Source organism: Plecotus auritus, assembly GCF_963455305.1.
Source record: "Plecotus auritus genome assembly, chromosome: 1".
In the NCBI taxonomy this organism is placed as follows: domain Eukaryota; kingdom Metazoa; phylum Chordata; class Mammalia; order Chiroptera; family Vespertilionidae; genus Plecotus; species Plecotus auritus.
In genome coordinates this window covers 49,061,259-49,079,662 of record NC_137770.1, presented here as the reverse complement: position 1 = coordinate 49,079,662, position 18,404 = coordinate 49,061,259, and the positions used below count along the sequence as shown (strand labels likewise).

General features: G+C 39.1%; 1 protein-coding gene across 1 annotated transcript in view; it reads left to right on the top strand.

Moving 5' to 3' along the window:
- The window catches only part of ZWILCH (zwilch kinetochore protein), a 41,649-nt gene that overhangs the window by 18,222 nt on the left and 5,023 nt on the right, over nucleotides 1-18,404 (top strand). Inside the window, exons 9-17 of the mRNA XM_080663845.1 lie at nucleotides 2,360-2,453; nucleotides 2,970-3,019; nucleotides 4,076-4,181; nucleotides 4,690-4,769; nucleotides 6,463-6,619; nucleotides 7,146-7,174; nucleotides 14,053-14,189; nucleotides 15,553-15,648; nucleotides 17,040-17,152. Of these exons, the coding sequence (XP_080519971.1) occupies nucleotides 2,360-2,453; nucleotides 2,970-3,019; nucleotides 4,076-4,181; nucleotides 4,690-4,769; nucleotides 6,463-6,619; nucleotides 7,146-7,174; nucleotides 14,053-14,189; nucleotides 15,553-15,648; nucleotides 17,040-17,152 (862 nt within the window). The remainder of the gene's footprint in view (nucleotides 1-2,359; nucleotides 2,454-2,969; nucleotides 3,020-4,075; nucleotides 4,182-4,689; nucleotides 4,770-6,462; nucleotides 6,620-7,145; nucleotides 7,175-14,052; nucleotides 14,190-15,552; nucleotides 15,649-17,039; nucleotides 17,153-18,404) is intronic.

The following is an 18,404-nucleotide window of genomic DNA, read 5'->3' as shown; positions in this document are numbered from 1 at the left end:
TGGCCGGTGTGGCTCAATTGGTTGAGTGTCATCCCATGCATCAGAAGGTCACCCACTGGTTAGATTCCCTATTGGGGCACATGCCTGGGTTGTAGGTTCAGTCCCAGATGAGGTGCATACCAGAGGCAATAGATGGATGTTTCTCTCTCTCTTAAAATCAATAAAAAAATCAACCGATGAATGCATAAATAAGTGGAACAACAAATTAATGTTTCTCTCCCTCTCTCTAAAATTTAAAAAAAAAAGAAGGAAAGTCCATGCTTTGTTATAATCTCCCCTAAATTCACAGAATCTTAGATATGCACAGGGACATAGTATCTCCAAGTTTAATCCTCTGTATTTTTATAAATGGGTAGGATTTTTTTCTTTTGTCTTATTCCACGTATATACCTCTATACCTACCTACCTACCTACCTACCTATCTCTCTCTCTGAAATATACTGTTCTTTTCTTCCTTTGAAGTTTCTCTCACTTTGCCCATTTTAGTTAAAGCTCTTATCTCCCTCTTGGACCACTCTAATGACCATTTATTGTTTCTCAACGGGGACACTATCAAAATTTCAGCATTTTGGGCAGGACCATGCTTTGTGGTTTGGGAAATGTTTAGCATCCTTGGCCTCTACCAAATTAAATGCTCCTGTACCCCCAGATATTGTGACACCAAAACTTATCAGCACATTTTTTCAAGTATCCCCTGGGGGTAGAGAGTGAGATCACTTTTGTTGAGAAATATTTTATTTTCTCTTTTCCTTAAAATCCTAGGTATTTCTGATGGAGGAATTCTTAACTACTTGATCATGTCATTTCCTTGCCAAAAAATCAACAGTGGCTGTTGTCTTCCATGTGAAATAAAAAATCCTTTTAAGTTTTAACACCACTATTCCTGTGTAGCCCCCATTCCTTGTAATCTTCAAGTGTCCCCTAGGTGTTATACTCCACTGGTTGGAATCATCCCACCCTCTTCATCTCCTTCCCTGCTCTGTAGCTGACAGTTCTCACATTTGGATTGGAGTTGAGTTGAGGTTTCACATTGTTCCACTGGCTATTCCAGGACATCTTGACCGCCTTTCTTCAGTTTAAATTATTGTATGTATAGGCACATGCATTTATATTATTACTAGAGGTCCAGTGCACGAAATTCTTGCACTTGGGGGTGGCGGGGTTCTCTCAGCCCAGCCTGCACCCTTTTGCAGTCCGGGACCTCTCAGGGGATGTAGCAGTGGGCCAATCGTCAAGCATCCAGGGAGGACCCCAAACCGAGGCCAGGTGCTGCCCTCATCCCAGCCTGCTGCGCCTGCTGCCGCCCCTTGGTAATGCTGCCGCAGAGTTGGGAGAGGCTCCCGCTGCCACAGCTGTGCTCACCAGCTATGAGCCTGGCTTCTGGCTGAGTGGTGCTCCCCCTGTGGGAGCGCACTGACAGCTCCTGCATTGAGTGTCAGCCCCCTGGTGATCAGTGTGCATCATAGCAACCCGGTTGTTCCGGTCATTCCACTGTAATGGTCACTTAGGCTATTATATATATAGACTTATTATATATATAGACTAGAGGCCTGGTGCACGAAATTTGTGCACAGGTAGGGTCCCTAGCCCTGACCAGCGATCAGGGCTGATTGGTGTCTCCCTTTCCCCGGCCAGGGCCTTCCTTCGTTCTGTGCCACCCCCTGGTAGTCAGCGCACTTCATAGTGAGCGATTGAACTCCCAGTCTCTTGGTCGAACTCCCGAGGGGATACTTTGCACATTAGCCTTTTATATATAGATAATTTTATTAATTTTTAAAAATTGATTTGAGAGATAATAACATCAGTTTGTTGTTCCACTTATTTATGCATTCCTTGATTGATTTTTACATGTACCCTCACTGGGGATTGAACCTTCAATCTTGGCATATTGGGATGATGCTCTAACCAACTGAGCAACCCGGCCAAGGCCTATATTATTTTTATGTAAATTTCTAATTCGTTTTACATTTGTTCCCAATTATTTCATCTGTATTACTAGACCTTAACCAAAATTACAAGCATCTTCAGGGCAGGCTCATCAGTCTTGAATCCTGTAGCATCTATACACGTGGCATCATAGTTCAGAACACCATCTTTGGGTGTATGTCCTGGCACTGTCAGTTACTAATTGTATGACCTTAAGCAGGTTATCTTAGCCTCTTCTTAGTAAAATGAAGGTAGATAGTAATATCTGCCTCGTAGAGATTTTGTGAGGATTAAATAACATACTATATATGAAACACTAGGACAGTCCTGGCATGTGATTAAATACTCAAGAAATAATAATATTAAATATATTCTTATTGATTAAACTGTGCTTTCTGCTAACAAGCTTTTGGGTTTTTTTAATCTCCTATAGGTTTTGGCTATTGGTTTGAGGACTGGTGTAACCGAATGGCCTGCACCTCTGGAAGCAAAATCTGCTGTTGAACTTGTGCAGGAGTTTCTAAATGGTGTTTGTTTTCCTAATCCATGCTTCTACATTGTTTATTTTTCTTAATTGGGTATTTATACTTGCTATTTTTAAATGAAGTTGTCTTTTAAGGCTTGGTATTCTTTTTGGTTGGGATATATAAACTATGAAGTCTGTCATGTTCAGAGGACGGTTTTCATTCTGAATTGCTAATGGTAACAGCCTAAGTAATTTTAAGAATAAGATTTAATTTAAAATTAATATACCACAACCATATTTGAGATTGTAGTAGAAAAGAGGTGCAACAGTAACCTCAAGCACCTACCAGATGCCCAGCATTATGTGTCAGGGGCTTTCACTGTACCTCAGTTCATCCTCACACCCCTATCCAGGGGTTATCTATTATAACTTCCATTGGAGAGTTAAGTAATTTGCTAAAATCCCCAGTTATACTTTTACTGTCCTCATTTGTCATTTGAAAATAGGATTAGGATGGAAATAATTTTGAAAGCAGAAAAATAAAATACAAAATTAATATGCTTTTGCCACTTTCTAGACTTAAATAAGCTGGATGGATTTGGTGATTCTACAAAAAAAGACACAGAGGTAAGTGATTGTTAGCATTTACATTGTACACTCACTGAAATCTATTTTTTAAAAAACACTTTCCACAAAAATAGTCCTTTGCCATTACATTATTTACTCATATGTCTGTACATTTTGTATGTTAATTTATTAATGATATTTTTCAGCAAAAAATACATATTCAAGAACAAAAAAGAAATGTACACTGAAATAGCTTTTAAATGTGGTTGTATTATCTTTCATGCTATACCATCCATGTCAAATGCATCTGGTACATACAGCATAGGCAGTGTTTTGAGGGTAGTCTTGTCTTGGTCTTTAATGTCAGCACTGGTGATTGTTTTCCTAAAGGGCTGATAAATAGTTTTAAATAGAACTAATATATATGTATTATTACTTCTCAACTGTAGAGAAGTAGAAATGAATATGTTAATATACTGTAACATGGTATAACTTTAGTATATTAATATAAGACAGCGTGTTAATATGCCAGAGGTGATATTATTAAATTAAGCTAATTGTGTTGTCATTTGACAAATAGGAAAATGGAGACAACAGTAATTTAAAAATTTTTACATGAAGGAAAGTCAATGCTTGTCTTTAGGCATCACATTTTAAAAACAATTTTAGGGGTTCAGTTTTTCACTATTGATTTGTGTAGCCTCGTTAGTGAATGAAGTTGTAGAAAAATTCATTCACATCTTTCTTTGTGTGTGTTCATGGGTCTATATTTTCTCAGAGCTGCGTTTAAAAGCTTATTGGCCTTAAACTACTTCACTTTTGAAAAGAAAAACACAACTGAGCTTTGCCAGCATGGCTCGGTAGTTGAGCTTCGACCTATGAACCAGTAGGTCATGGTTTGATCCTTAGTCAGGGCACGTACCTGGGTTGCAGGCTCGATTCCCAGTGTGGGGTGTGCAGGAGGCGGCCAATCAACGATTCTCTCTCATCATTGATGTTTCCATCTCTCTCTCTCTCTCTCCCTCTCCCATCCTCTCTGAAATCAATAAAAATATATTAAAAATTAAATTAAATTAAATAAATTAAACTGAGTATTCTCTGGCACTTCTTTTTCAGACAGTGAAGCCCGACAGTACTGCATTAGATCGTTCCATCGAGTGTCTTTTCACAGTACGGGGCGATCTGGATTTTGCTGAGCAGCTGTGGTGCAAAATGAGTAGTAGTAGGTGTTCATCGTGATTGTACAATAAAACTTTTTTCTGTTACTTCTTAGGCTTTAATTAAGTCTTCTGGAAATAACACAGTATGTTCTACTAGTTTTGTGTGCAAGTTTAGTTCCTGTTTTACAAATTAATTTCTAGTAACGCACTGGCATATTCTACTCAAGAATTATACTAATAATATAAGGCAGTTCATAGAATATTCTTTTCTTCTGCTAAGACTTAGATTGTTTTTAAGCTGTGTTTATATGAATCAAAACATATACCTTAGTGAAATTATAATTATTAGAGAAAGGAAAAGATATTCCTTAATATTTTAATAAGTGTGTTATTTTGTGGCAGTTTAATTTCTTTCTTTAGAAATACATTGTCTTTTGCCTTTTTCTTTCCCCTTCCTCCATCCATAAAATACAGACTCTTGTCTTCCTCTTTGTGTGTCCTTAAGATTAATGACATATATCATCTGCAGAAATACCATGAACATAATGTTAGACTGATTTGTTTTTCAAGGTGTGATTTCATATCAAGACTTGGTGAAGTGTTTCACATTGATCATCCAGAGTCTACAACGTGGTGACATACAGCCATGGGTAGGTTTAGTAGTGTGTGTTGAATGTTTTCTCAACATGATGGTTAAAGACATAGGCTCTGAGCATACTGCCTGAGCTTGAATTCTAGCCCGGTGATTGACTAGCTGTGTAAACTTGGGAAGATTCCTTTATTTCTCTGTGTGCCAGTTTCCTCATCTGTAAAGTAGGAGTAGGAATAATACTTACCTCATAGTGTTGTTTTAGGAATAAATAATTTAATTCATGTAAAGCTCTTAGTACCTAGCTCATAGGTAAGTGCTTGGTATTTGTAAGCGGCTAATATTGTCATTGTTACTATTGCTATGAATGGTAATTCTCATATACTGCTGATGGGGGTACAATTTGGAACACTCTTGAAAGCAATTTTCATAATGATCCTGCAAATGTGTCATGCCCTTTGAATCAATAATTCTTTTGTTAAGATCCATCCTAAGCTCATACAGAAATGTGTATCACGATTTTATATGTTAGAATAGTCATTAGAGCTTCATTTATGGTAGAAAAAAATGTAAGTAACCTAAATTTCCACTATAAATGAAATGACTAATAAATAATAATATAACCACATAATGGCACATGTAATAGTTGCTAAAAATGATGCTGACAGATGTGGAGAAATTCTTATAATGTTCAGTAAAAAGATAGGAATATACACTATTGTATTAAAGAATGTAGATTTTGGAGAGGAAAACGTAGAAGCAAATAAATGTTTTAGCAGTACTTTTGGTATTAGGGTTACAAGTGAGTTTTTCTAACTGCATTATACATTTCTATACTTTATGCATTTTCCATAACGAATTGGTGCTTTTACAGTCAAGAAGAGGTTATGTAAAAAGCTAGAAACAAAAAGAGTCCTTATTTAATAGGAATTATTTTAAATAATGTCACAGCTAAATTCATGCCTATAAAGCTTTGAAACTTTCATAGGTGTGAACAAAGGTACACTCCAGAGCAAAGACACGCAAACTCTTAATTAATTGGGCATTAGTGAGTCTAGACATTGTAGTCTTGGCCATTGGATTTTTTCCTTGAGAGTTTTTTTGTGAAGTGTTTACCAGTATATCCTTGCCAGGTGCAATGAGTACAAACAAAGTGAAAATAGTTTAAAAAAAAGAAAATGCAAAAGATTGTGATGAAAATTAGAGATCATAGGAAGACAGTAGTGAGAAAATATTTTAGATATGTTTAAAATTAATTGTTTAACATTTGGAACATATGTCAGACCTGTAAGTTTGCAGCTCTTTTTAATTTGCAAGTGATCAAGTTAGTATGTTGGATATCGTAGTCAGTAAGGAATTCCTTATGGCATGTGCATGGACCATTGAGAGAGTTTTCTGCTACAGTAGATTTTCAATGTAGTTGAAAATGTTTGATTTGGGCAAAGATGCTCAAATAGCACTTAGGAGAAGAGAATTCCTAATTACAAAGCTTCAAAGGACCAGCTCTGCCTTCTCTTTGGTGGAATTGCATCTGGGAGTAATAAGTTTAAGCCCTTCTTAATTGCTTTGGCCTTGAACAAATGAGGCAGGAAAGGCACCTTAGAAAGTAACTTGGGGCTTTTTATTCAAACAATTTATAGTACCAGGAGATTAAAGATGCAAGTTTATAATTTTTAGCTTGTAGCTAATATAGTTTGCTTCTCTTTTGCTTATTGGATTAATTTATGGCTTTATAAAATTTTCTTGATTTCTAGCTCCATAGTGGAAGTAACAGTTTACTAAGTAAACTCATTCATCAGTCTTACCATGGAGCCATGGATACAGTTTCTCTCAGTGGGACTCTCCCAGTTCAGATGCTTTTGGAAGTTGGTTTGGACAAACTAAAAAAAGATTATATCAGTTTTTTCATAGGTAAGTACCTTCCCAGCTCAAAAAATTAAAAAGTACATCATAGTTATCAGCCCTTAGGTATTCTCAGATTTTATCTTTCTACTTGTCCCTAGTCATTTGTAGTTCTGGCTTTGCCCCTGGTTCACTGTGAGACAAACACTTTCCTTCTCTGGCCCTTTGGTTTCTCCCTCGATAAAGGTATTAAATTAAAGATACTTATAGTGCTTGCTTGATTGTTTTTAGTTGAGATTCTACTCATTTTGAAATTCTAAGTATAATGTAATTAATAAAAATGATTTTATGAGATGCTGTTTTAATATTCAACACTTCGTTGTTGATTAGGGCAAACTGTGATCACTTTTAGAATAAGTAATAGTATGTCTTTATAGTGTAATGTGCCAGAAAATTTGACTATTTTTGAAAAACTATTTATCTTGAGCTTGAGCATCTCTTTTATATATGAACTATGAAAATTTTTACTTAGGTTCTTTAATGTGCAACAGATAATACATAAAGCTTATTTGCATGTATGTTTTTTTCATAATAGGTCAAGAACTTGCATCTTTGAATCATTTGGTGAGTTTATTTTTTTAATCAAAATGTGGTTTTTCTTTTATTTATTCACTCTATATATAATTATTAAGTGCCTAATCTGTGTCCCTTTATCCTAGGTCCAGGAAACAGATAAATGAGACAGTCAATGCCCTTAATTACTACTGTCTAGTAACTAGACAGACAAAAAAGTAGCCCTTTTAGTATCATTTATCATTTCTTTACATTTATCTTACTGACATATACTTGTCTCCTGCTGAAGCCTGTGTACTCTCACAACTCCCATTTATCTAAAATGGTAAGGGCCCGGCCGGTGTTGTTCAGTGGTTCAGCATCTACCCATTAAGAGGTCACCAGTTTGATTCCTGGTCAGGGCACATGCCTGGGTTGCAGGCTTGATCCACAGTAAGGGGACATGCAGAAGGCAGCCAATCGATGTGTCTCTCTCATTGATGTTTCTATCTCTCTATCCTTCTCCCTTCTTCTCACTTTAAAATCAATAAAAACATATTTTTAAAAAACATATAAAAGTAAAATGGTTAGGGAATGCCTTTCTTTATAGGCCCTATAAAGGAATTTTTGCTTTATATTCTCTTGACCCATTTCTATTACACACAAATTCCAAAAAATTTACGAAGTTCTTTAATATATTGATTCAAAAGAGACTTTTGGGTTTCAGGGTCATGATTACAAACTTTTGTTATTTTCCTAGTGTCTTTATGTAGGAAGTTTAGGAAATTGAACAGCATCTGTACTGACCCTTGACATTCGATGGAAGATCCTTTTAAATATGTTTTTATTGACTTCAGAGAGAGGAAGGGGGGGAGAGAGAGAGAGAGGGATAGAAACATCAGTGATGAGAAAGAATCATTGATCAGCTGCCTCCCACACACCCCCTACTGGGGATCGAGCCGCAAACCCTGGCATAAGCCCTGACTGGGAATGGAACTGTGACCTCCTGGTTCCTAGGTCAATGCTCAACCATCGAACCACACCAGTGGGGCTTAGAAATGAATCTGTAGTACCAACTCATTTGTCCTATGTCTCAGAAAAATACAAGGTAGAAAACTCTAGCTGTGTCTGTTGTGCAAAGTAAGATTCAACTGGATTCTTCAGAAGTTTAATTTTTGCTTTTCAAATTTTAAACATTTTATATATCTTTTTAGTGGAAACATACTTGTATATACATGTATGTACACTGAGTGGCCAGATTATTATGATCTCTGAACGCATAATAATCTGGCTACTCAGTATATATATCTATATATCTATCTATCTATCTATCTATACATACATATACATATACATATACATATACATATACATATACATATACATATATATATATGAGGCCCGGTGCATGAATTCGTGCATGGGTGGGGTCCAGCCAGCCTGGCCAGGGGAAGGGGACATGGGAGGTTGGCCGGCCTGCCTGCTGGTCGAACTCCTGGTCAAGGGGACAATTTGCATATTAGCCTTTTATTATATAGGATATACACTGAGTGGCCAGATTATTATGCGTTCAGAGATCATAATAATCTGGCCACTCAGTGTATATGCATATGTATATATGTTAATGGGGGGCCCGGATGGGAATGGTTTGATAAATTTTTTAAAACTTAGAAAAGTAATAACACTATTGAAAGTTAGAATATTTATAGGTCAAATACACCCTTAATTTCATCACCCAAATATTAGTACTCTAATTTTTATGAATTCCCCTCTAGTCATTTCATATGCCTGTTTTTTTTTAAATATGGTTTGACTCCAAACTTTTTTTTTTTTAATAAATCTTTATTGTTCAGATTATTACAGGTGTTCCTCTTTTTTTCCCCCATAGCTTCCCTCCACCTGATTCCCCACCCCACCCCATGCCCTTACCCCCTGCCACTGTCTTCATCCATAGGTGTAAGCTTTTTGTCCAATCTCTTCCCGCACCCCTCATACCCCTCTCCCCTGAGAATTGTCAGTCCACTCCCATTCTATGTCCCTGATTCTATTATATTCACCAGTCCATTCTGTTCTTCAGATTTTTTATTCACTTGATTTTTAGATTCACTTGTTGGTAGGTATGTATTTGATGTCACTTTGTTGTTCATAATTTTTATCTTTACCTTTTTCTTCTTCTTCCTCTTCTTAAAGAACACCCTTCAGCATTTCATGTAATCCTGGTTTGGTGGTGATGAACTCCTTTAGCTTTTTCTTGTCTGTGAAGCTCTTTATCTGACCTTCAACTCTGAATGATAGCTTTGCTGGGTAGAGTAATCTTGGTTGTAGGTTCTTGCTGTTCATCACTTTGAATATTTCTTGCCACTCCCTTCTGGCCTGCATAATTTCTGCCGAGAAATCAGCTGACAGTCGTATGGGTGCTCCCTTGTAGGTAACTAACCGTTTTTCTCTTGCTGCTTTCAAGATTCTCTCTTTGTCTTTTGCCCTTGGCATTTTAATTATGATGTGTCTTGGTGTGGTCCTCTTTGGATTCCTCTTGTATGGGGTTCTGTGTGCTTCCTGAACTTGTAAGTCTATTTCTTTCACCAGGTAGGGAAAGTTTTCTGTCATTATTTCTTCTAATAGGTTTTCAATATTTTGCTCTCTCTCTTCTTCTGGCACCCCAAAAATTCAGATGTTGGTACGCTTAAAGTTGTCCCAGAGGCTCCTTACACTATCTTCATATTTTTGGATTTTTTCTTTTTGTTTTTCTGGTTGGGTTTTTTTTGTTTCCTCATATTTCAGATCTTTCGTTTGATTCTTGGGGTACGTTGATCTACAGTTGAGTTTCTTTATATTCTTTATTTCAGATAGTGTATGCTTAATTTCTGACTGGTCCTTTTCCATTTTTTTGGTATTCTCATTAAGATCCTTAAAGGTCTCACTAAGTTCCTCAGCGGTTTTTAGAAGATTCTTGAGTAACCTTATAAATGTGGTTCTGAACTCTATGTCGTCCAGTAGTTTGCTTTCTTCCATTTCTCTCATTCGTGACATGTTTCTTGGTCTCCGCATTTTGCTGCTTCCTTGTGTTGATGGAGTGGCTTTGTGTGGTAAGTGACCTATAGGGGCCAGTAGCTCAGCCTCCCCAATCACTTGAGGTGGACGCCTTTGGTACGCCCCTTTGTGGGCTGAGTGCAAAGTCTTGGTGTAGTTAAGCCTTGATTGCTGTTGGTACACTGGGAGGAATTGACCTCCAGGCCAATTGGCTGTGAGGAACTGCTGCGCTGGAGACACGCTTATGGTGCAGGACTTGTTTCAGTGGGGCTTTGGTGCTCACTGAGTCTGCCTCTTGAATGTGTCACTTATGGATGTGAGGAGTTGAAATCTGTTGTCTCACTCTGACCACTAGGTACACTGGCTTCTGGATCTCCAATGGGGTGCAGGTCAGCTACTGTCTGAGGCCACCCAGCAGGTGCTACAGCGAGAACTACAGTTTTCTCCTCTTTGCTTGGGGTTTGGAGGTTTTGGAGCTGTCTGACCTGGGCTGCAAGTTTGCTAGGTTAAGCTGCCATAGGGCAGGCCATTCATATGCTAAAGCCGCTGCTTGGAGCTTGGGTGGGTTTGTAGGTTGTGCGGGGCAAGGTCTCAGGGCGTCACTAGGCTAGGGCGTGGCAAACAGCTATGGCTGCCAGAAGTCGGCTCTGCGTCTCCAACCCTGTCCCCGCGTCCCGCGCCCCAGTGCAGTAAACAATTATTCCTGCGCGCAGCCCTGCAAGCAAGCCTCCCTCACTTTCCGACCCCACGGCAGACAGTCCAGCTTCTCCCCGTAGGAGTTTGGGTCCCCCGCATCTCCCCAGAAACTGGAGTTCGGAGTAATCGGGAGCTTATCTCCCTTCGGGTTAAAAACAGCAGTGCTCCCGATTCACGCGTCTCCGTACCTCAGCTTTTCCGCGCTTGTGCACCTCTCAGTGCTGTTTGCTCTTTCCTTCTAGTTGTAGAACTTCCACTCAGCCAGCTTTCCCATGGTTCTGGGTGATAGACGTTTTGTCTTTTAGTTGTAGTTTTGAAATTGTTGTGCGAGGCAGCAGTTTAGGTGTTTACCTACGCCGCCATCTTGGATCCTCCTCTCGACTCCAAACTTTTTTTTTTTTTTTTTAAATATATTTTATTGATTTCTTACAGAGAGGAAGGAAGAGGGATAGAGAGTTAGAAACATCGATGAGAGAGAAACATCGATCAGTTGCCTCCTGCACACCCCCCACCGGGGATGTGCCCGCAACCAAGTTACGTGCCCTTGACTGGAATCGAACCTGGGACCTTTCAGTCCACAGGCTGACGCTCCATCCACTGAGCCAAACCGGTTTTGGCTCGACTCCAAACTTTTGACATAATAGTCCTTAAACTTGAAAAGCTCATGGAAGGCTGGTTAAAATGCTAATTCCTAGGCCCCGGTGACTGGGTAGGTCCAGGGCTCAGTAATTGTCTTTTTAAACAAGCCATCTCCTATTCCAAATAACTGATGTTTTCCCTTACTATATTAGTTTTCTATTACTGAATAACAAATTACCACAAACTTAAATGCTTAAATGAACACAAATCCTATCTAATAAAAGAGTAATATGCAAATTGACCATACTTCTGCTACACCCACAAGCCACGCTCACCAGCCAATCATGAGTGAGTATGCAAATTAACCCAGCCAGGATGGCTGCAGCCGCGGAGAGAGCAGGAGGCTTGGGTTTCCCTGGCAATGGAGGAAGCCAAGCTTTCCGCCTGCCTTGGCCTCCGCTTAAGGCTACAAAGTTTCAATTATAGAAGATAAATAAATCCCAACAAAAATGGCGGCAGCCACAGAGCTGGAGTGAGCAGGAGGCTTGAGTTGCCCCCGGCAATGGAGGAAGCCAAGTTTCTGCAGCCCTGGCCTGCCTTGGCCTCCGCTTAAGGCTACAAAGTTTCAATTATAGAAGATAAATAAATCCCAACAAAAATGGCTGTAGCCATGGAGTGAGCAGGAGGCTTGGCTCTGTTCATGGCTACAAAGTTTCAATTATAGAAGATAAATAAATCCTATATACCGGGGCCTCTGCTTGGGTCGCTGGGGGGCGTGGCCAGCCTGCAAACCACCACAGACCCCTCGCCCCAAGGGAACCCCCACCCTGATCCAGGACACCCTTCAGGGCAAACTAGCCAGTCCCCACCCGTGCACCAGGCCTCTATCCTATCTAATAAAAAAGTAATATGCAAATTGACCATCACTCCAACACACAAGATGGCTGCCCCCATGTGGTCAAAGATGACTGCCCCCATGTGGACACAAGATGGCCGCCAGAAGATGGCCAGCAAGGGAGGGCAGTTGGGAGGGACCAGGCCTGCAAGGGAGGGCAGTTGTGGGTGATCAGGCCAGCAGGGGAGGGCAGTTGGGAGAGACCAGGCCTGCAAGAGAGGGCAGTTGGGGGTGATCAAGCCTGCAGGGGAGGGCAGTTAGAGGTGACCAGGCCAGCAGAGGAGAGCAGTTGGGGGCGACTGGGTCTGCAGGGAAGGGCAGTTGGGGGGACCCAGGCCTGCAAGGGAGAGCAGTTGGGGAGGACCAGGCCTGCAGGGGAGGGCAGTTAGGGGTGACCAGGCCTTCAGGGGAGGGCAGTTAGGGGTGACCAGGCCTGCAGGGGAGGGTAGTTAGGGGCAAACAGGCTGGCAGGGGAGTGGTTAGGGGGTGATCAAGCTGGCAGGCAGAAGTGGTTAGGGGCAATCAGGAAGGCAGGCAGGCAAGTAGTTGTGAGCCAGCAGTCCTGGATTGTGAGAGGGATGTCTCAGATTGGAGAGGGTGCAGGCTGGGCTGAGGGACACACACCCCTGTGCACGAATTTCGTGCACCGGGCCTCTAGTGTATCTTACAGTTTCCAAGGGTTGGGAGTTGGGCACAGTTTAGCAGGGTCTTCTCTGCTCAGGTGTCCAGAAGACTGAAATCAAGGTGTCAGCTGCATTTTCATCTAGAGGCTTAAGGGTGAGATCTACTTCCAAGTTCCTTCATTTGTTGTTCATAGAATTCTTTTCCTTGTGGCCTATGACAGAGGTCCCATTTTCTTGCTAGCTGTTGGCTCAGGATCAGTCTTAGGTCCAAGAGGTTGTTTGTGAGTCCTTGCCATGTGGCTCTCTCCAAACATTATAGGCAGTTTGTTTCTTCAGAGTCAGTGGGAGATATCTCTAATGCATCTACACCTTTTAAAGGGCTCACCTGATTAGGCATAGTAATGACTGTGATCTCTCTTTTGATTGATCAAATGTCAATTAGTTAGTAACCTATTCACAGGAGTGACATTCCATAATATTCAGAGGTCCTGGCTCACTCAAGGGGAAGGGATTATACCACTCCAAGGGGTGGGAATCTTGGGAACCATTGTAGAATTCTACCTACCATATTTGCCAAGGGCTATTTCCTTAGGATGGGTTCTCAGAAATAATATTAGGCCTGAGCATTTTATGATACTTGTGCCAAATTTCTTTTCTAAAGGGTTGTATCAATTTACCAGTGATATATGTGAGTGGAATCTTATCCATACACTTGCTTAATTTCTTGGTACTTCAGGTTTACTACCTATTTTTAAAGGTGAACACTTCCATCGACTTAGCAAGAGTATTGAAGTTAAGAATTATCTGATTTGCCATTTAGTCCATCTGGAGAGGTTGGTGGGTAGCATAGCCACCCTCTTGGGCCTCCTTGGTGGAGCAGTTCTGTGATTTGCCTTCACCAGAGAATATGTAGGATGGTTTGCTTAGAACATCCTCAGTGAAGACTGTACTTAGATTAATTAGAGAAATAGTATTGAAAGGTGGTATATTCTATCTAGCTGCCTCCTGTCTTTTTTCCCACCTATGAATTAAGCATCCATAGGTTTAACAGGCATACCCATATTCTTTCTAAAGATTTCCCTTAACTAATTCCCTATTTTGCTTACACTTTTTCTTTTTCATTCTAGGAATATTTCGTTTCTCCATCCGTAGATATACAAGAACAAGTTTGTCGTGTTCAAAAACTCCACCATATTCTCGAAATAATAGTCAGCTGCAAGCTTTTCATTAAACCTCAACATGAGCTCCTCTTTTCTTTAACACTGTAAGTATTTCTCTGTTTTTTCTACTAACATAACATTCTCTTCTGAAATAGTTGCAGCCAAAATATGTACCTTTTTTTTTTTTTTTTTTTTTTAAATATATTTTATTGATATTTTTACAGAGAGGAAGGGAGAGGGATAGAGAGCTAGAAACATCGATGAGAGAGAAACATCGATCAGCTGCCTCCTGCACACCTCCCACCAGGGATGTGTCCGCAACCAAGGTACATGCCCTTGACCGGAATCGAACCCGGGACCCTTGAGTCCGCAGGCCGACGCTCTATCCACTGAGCCAAACCGGTTTCGGCTATGTACCTTTTTATTATCAGTTAGGATAGAATCTGCACATTCTGTCTTCACAGTAGCAGAATGGTTCTGAGTCACTGTCATAGGAAGGAAAGTCTTTGAGTTCAGAAAGAATACGTTTAACACTCGGCTCTAGCACTTCCTAATTTCCAGAGGAAGTTTCCTTTCACTGCATCTTGTTTTCTTACCTATAAAAGGATTTAATAACCTCATATGTTTGTTGTCAGGATTAAGTGATATAATGTATATAAAGTACCTGTCACTTAATAGGTGCTTAATGAATATTAGTTCCTTGTCTTTTTTTTTTAACATTTTTATACATTTGGGCCAAACTAATTGCTAGCCATTTATATGGTAACTAAATGGAATTAAATATTACCAGGCCTCTGTCAACAGTATTACTGTAATTTAGAGATTTCTGCCCATCAGTTTGACTAAAATTAGTTTGGAATAATTCTCATACACGGATTGCTGGCGTCATGTGTATTGGAGGTCTCAAACTGGAAATAGGTGAACCATCCAGTGGTAGAACGGAGTTTCTTTTTATCTGTGAAAGGAAATGTACCTCTGCCTTTTCCAAAATTAGAATTTGCCTCAGTTGTAAAGGGAAAAGTACTAAGAAATTGTTACTGTTTTTTTCTCCATTAAAGATAAGTAGTATAAATAAGTTAATTCTTTAATTCCCCAGACTCTGAAGACCAAGGAGGCTGTATCTTTCTCTTTTGCCTTTTTGTTTTTTTCTTTCTTCCCACACACACACTTACGCCTTTATTTGGGCTCAATTTAAATGTATTTTATATTTATGAGAAATATGTCTACTACTAATTTTTAAAAAGCAAATGATATTTCCATCAAAAAACAAATAACCAATGTTTTGTTGGGAGTAGGGGTATTGCATTTTGTTTTTTACTTTTGTGTCCCTGAAATTATTCTGTTGTTGATGTTATGGTTAGTAGCATTACATAAACTGGTTCACTTATGAATTTTAGACTGCCCAAAAGCCTTTATCTCCACGTGGCATTTTTTTCCAAAAGAGGGTCTTTTTTTTTACTTTTATAGATCCTGCATAAAATATTATAAACAAAATCCTCTTGATGAGCAACATATTTTTCAGCTGCCAGTCAGACCAACTGCTGTAAAAAATTTATATCAAAGGTAAGCAATTTAATAATTAAATTGTATTTTAAGTCTGGTCATGATTCCAGGCAGTTTTGGTATCTGTTCCCCAGGACCCAGAGCTGCTTCTTCTCTGAAACCTTCATCATCTTACCCCCTCTCTGCTCACAGTCTGATAGTTCCCCCTCTGCCCTGCCTTCTCCCAGACCTTTTGTTGTCTACTCTCTTTCGACCATTGCGCCTCTAGTCTTTAATTTTTCTCTCAATTTGTAATTTCTTTGCTGAACAGGGTAGAAAGTATAACCAGAAAGGAAATGACAGTGGAAAAAGAGTTATTAGTGTAATGATAAAGTCAAAGGTATGGCAGTGGGAGTGAGAGAAGAGTATGGGATTGAGGAGGTAGAGAACTGTGAGGCTAAGAAGACAGATAAGCCATCCATGTGAACATTTGAATTTGCAAATGATGGTCTCTCCTCAGCATATAATACACTTGAACTTTCTCTTATACTAAAGTCACTCTTATTTATACCCTCCCTGTATTTAGTTCCCTCTTATTGAAACCCAGCACTCCCATGACACTGCTCTGGCAGAGGCCATCAGTGGCCTTCTTTTTTCTTTTAAGATTTATTTTATTTTATTTAGTTTTTAGGAGGAGATAGAGGAAGGGAGAGAGAGAGAGAGAGATTGAGGGAGAGAGAGAAACATCAGTTTGTTGTTCCACCTATTTATGCATTCATCAGTTGATTCTTGTATGTGCCCTGACTGGGGATCAAACCTGCAACCTATATATCAGGGCAGTGCTCTAACCAGCTGAGCTACTCAGCCAGGGCTTATTAGTGTCTTTCTAATTACCATATCCAGTGGACACTTTCCAATACAACAATGTTTTTTAGCTCCTTGTGCAATTAGCTGGCCCACCAATTCTTTCTCCTTCAATAAGCACTAACAAGGCAGTTTAACACAATTGCTTTCTCGAACCTTTCCCTTCCTCTGTTTCTGTGACATTGCATTCTGTCTTAATTTTAATTCTAACTCTCTGGTCCACCTCCTAGACTGAGAATAGTTTCCTATCAATTTCTCCTTCCTTTGTCTGCTTTTTATATGTAAGTTTTCACCAGAACTCTATATTCTCTGACTTCTTTTCTTCTTACTTTCTATCTTCCCTGGGTCATTACATTCATACTCAAGGTTTCAGTTCCTCTGGGCTAATAATTCATAACCCGTATCTCTAGCTTCAGACCCATGTTTCTAAATGCCTTTTAGAAGTGAACCCCCAACTTCAGCGTCCTCTAAAATCTGAAATTTAGAATTCTGACCGGTTTGTCTCTTCTTCCTTAGTGCTTATCACATAAGGATTTCACTAATGACTGTAGAAGGAAGAAAGAAGGGAAATAACTACCTTTTCCCTTTGATGTTTTTTATTTTCTTAGTGAGAAGCCACAGAAATGGAGAGTGGAAATAAATAGTGGTCAAAAAAAAGTGAAAACAATTTGGCAACTGAGTGACAGTCTACCTGTAGACCATCTGAATTGTCACAAATCTGGTAAATATGGTTTGTAATATATTTAGAGAAATTGAAAATGAAAATAAAATTTTACTGGTAGAGATTATTATTATAGGTCTTGTGCTCAATTTTAATATTTTTAAATGTTTTTATTGATTTTAGAGAGAAGAAGGAAGAGGGGGAGAGAGATAAAAACATCGATGAGAGAGAATCATTGATCGGCTGCTTCCTGTATAACCCCTACTGGGGATCGAGCCCGCAACCCCGGCATGTGCCCTGACCGGGAATCAACCCCGGCATGTGCCATGACCTCCTGGTACATGGGTTGATGCTCAACCACAAAGCCACACCTGCTGGGCTCTTGTGCCCAATTTTAAATGATTTTCCTAAACTCTACATGTAAACATATTTATTCTGAAAAAAGAAATTTATTAGAGTGCTTTTTTTTTTCGTTATCCTGGATAGAGGAGCTTTTATTTTAAAAGATCAAGCAGTAGGAATAAAAATAAGTTAAAAGATTGAAATGCCATACTTCACACTTTTGTGCACTGTTTAAAATAGTGATATTTCTGCCCAAATGTCTTCTCTGTGTCTGGAATAAGGGTTGAGGTTTCTAGTATTCTATCAAAGAATGTTTTTTAGCTCCTGGTGTAATTAGCTGGCCTATCAAGTCTTCTTCCTTCGTTAAACACATATAAAACTGTCATCTTCACACATGTGAATTGTATGGTGCTGTAGTCTTCTACTTGTATAGGTCTTAAATGACTGAATTAAAATATTGCAAGTATTATCCAAAATCAAATCTAGTGGTTGTAAGACAAAACCCAAGAAGATTTAAAAAGCCTATAGTTAAGTACTGCTGGGAATACAAATAGTCCTATTTAAGTGATTAATACCTTGCAAAATTATTTCCAGAAAATGTTTATCCTTCTCCCCAAAATATATTTTAATTCAAGCATAATGGAAACTTCTCTCAACTAGAATGGAAACTTCTCTATTCATATGGCTGAACTGTGTAAGTCCTAAAGAAACAAAGAATTTTCTTGAAAATCATCAGTTAAAATCATGCTGTCTTTTCTAAGTGTGATATAAAACATGAAATCTATATAAACAATTGAAAATAAACTATATAAAAATAAAAAAATTTCTGCATGGCAAAAAATACTGGAGGCAAAACAACAGACAAATGACAAATTAGGAAAATTTGTAGCTCAGGTTCAGAAAAGGGGCTACATTACCTAGTAAATTTCACATCAGTAAGAAAAATATTAATAACTCAATAAAAATATAA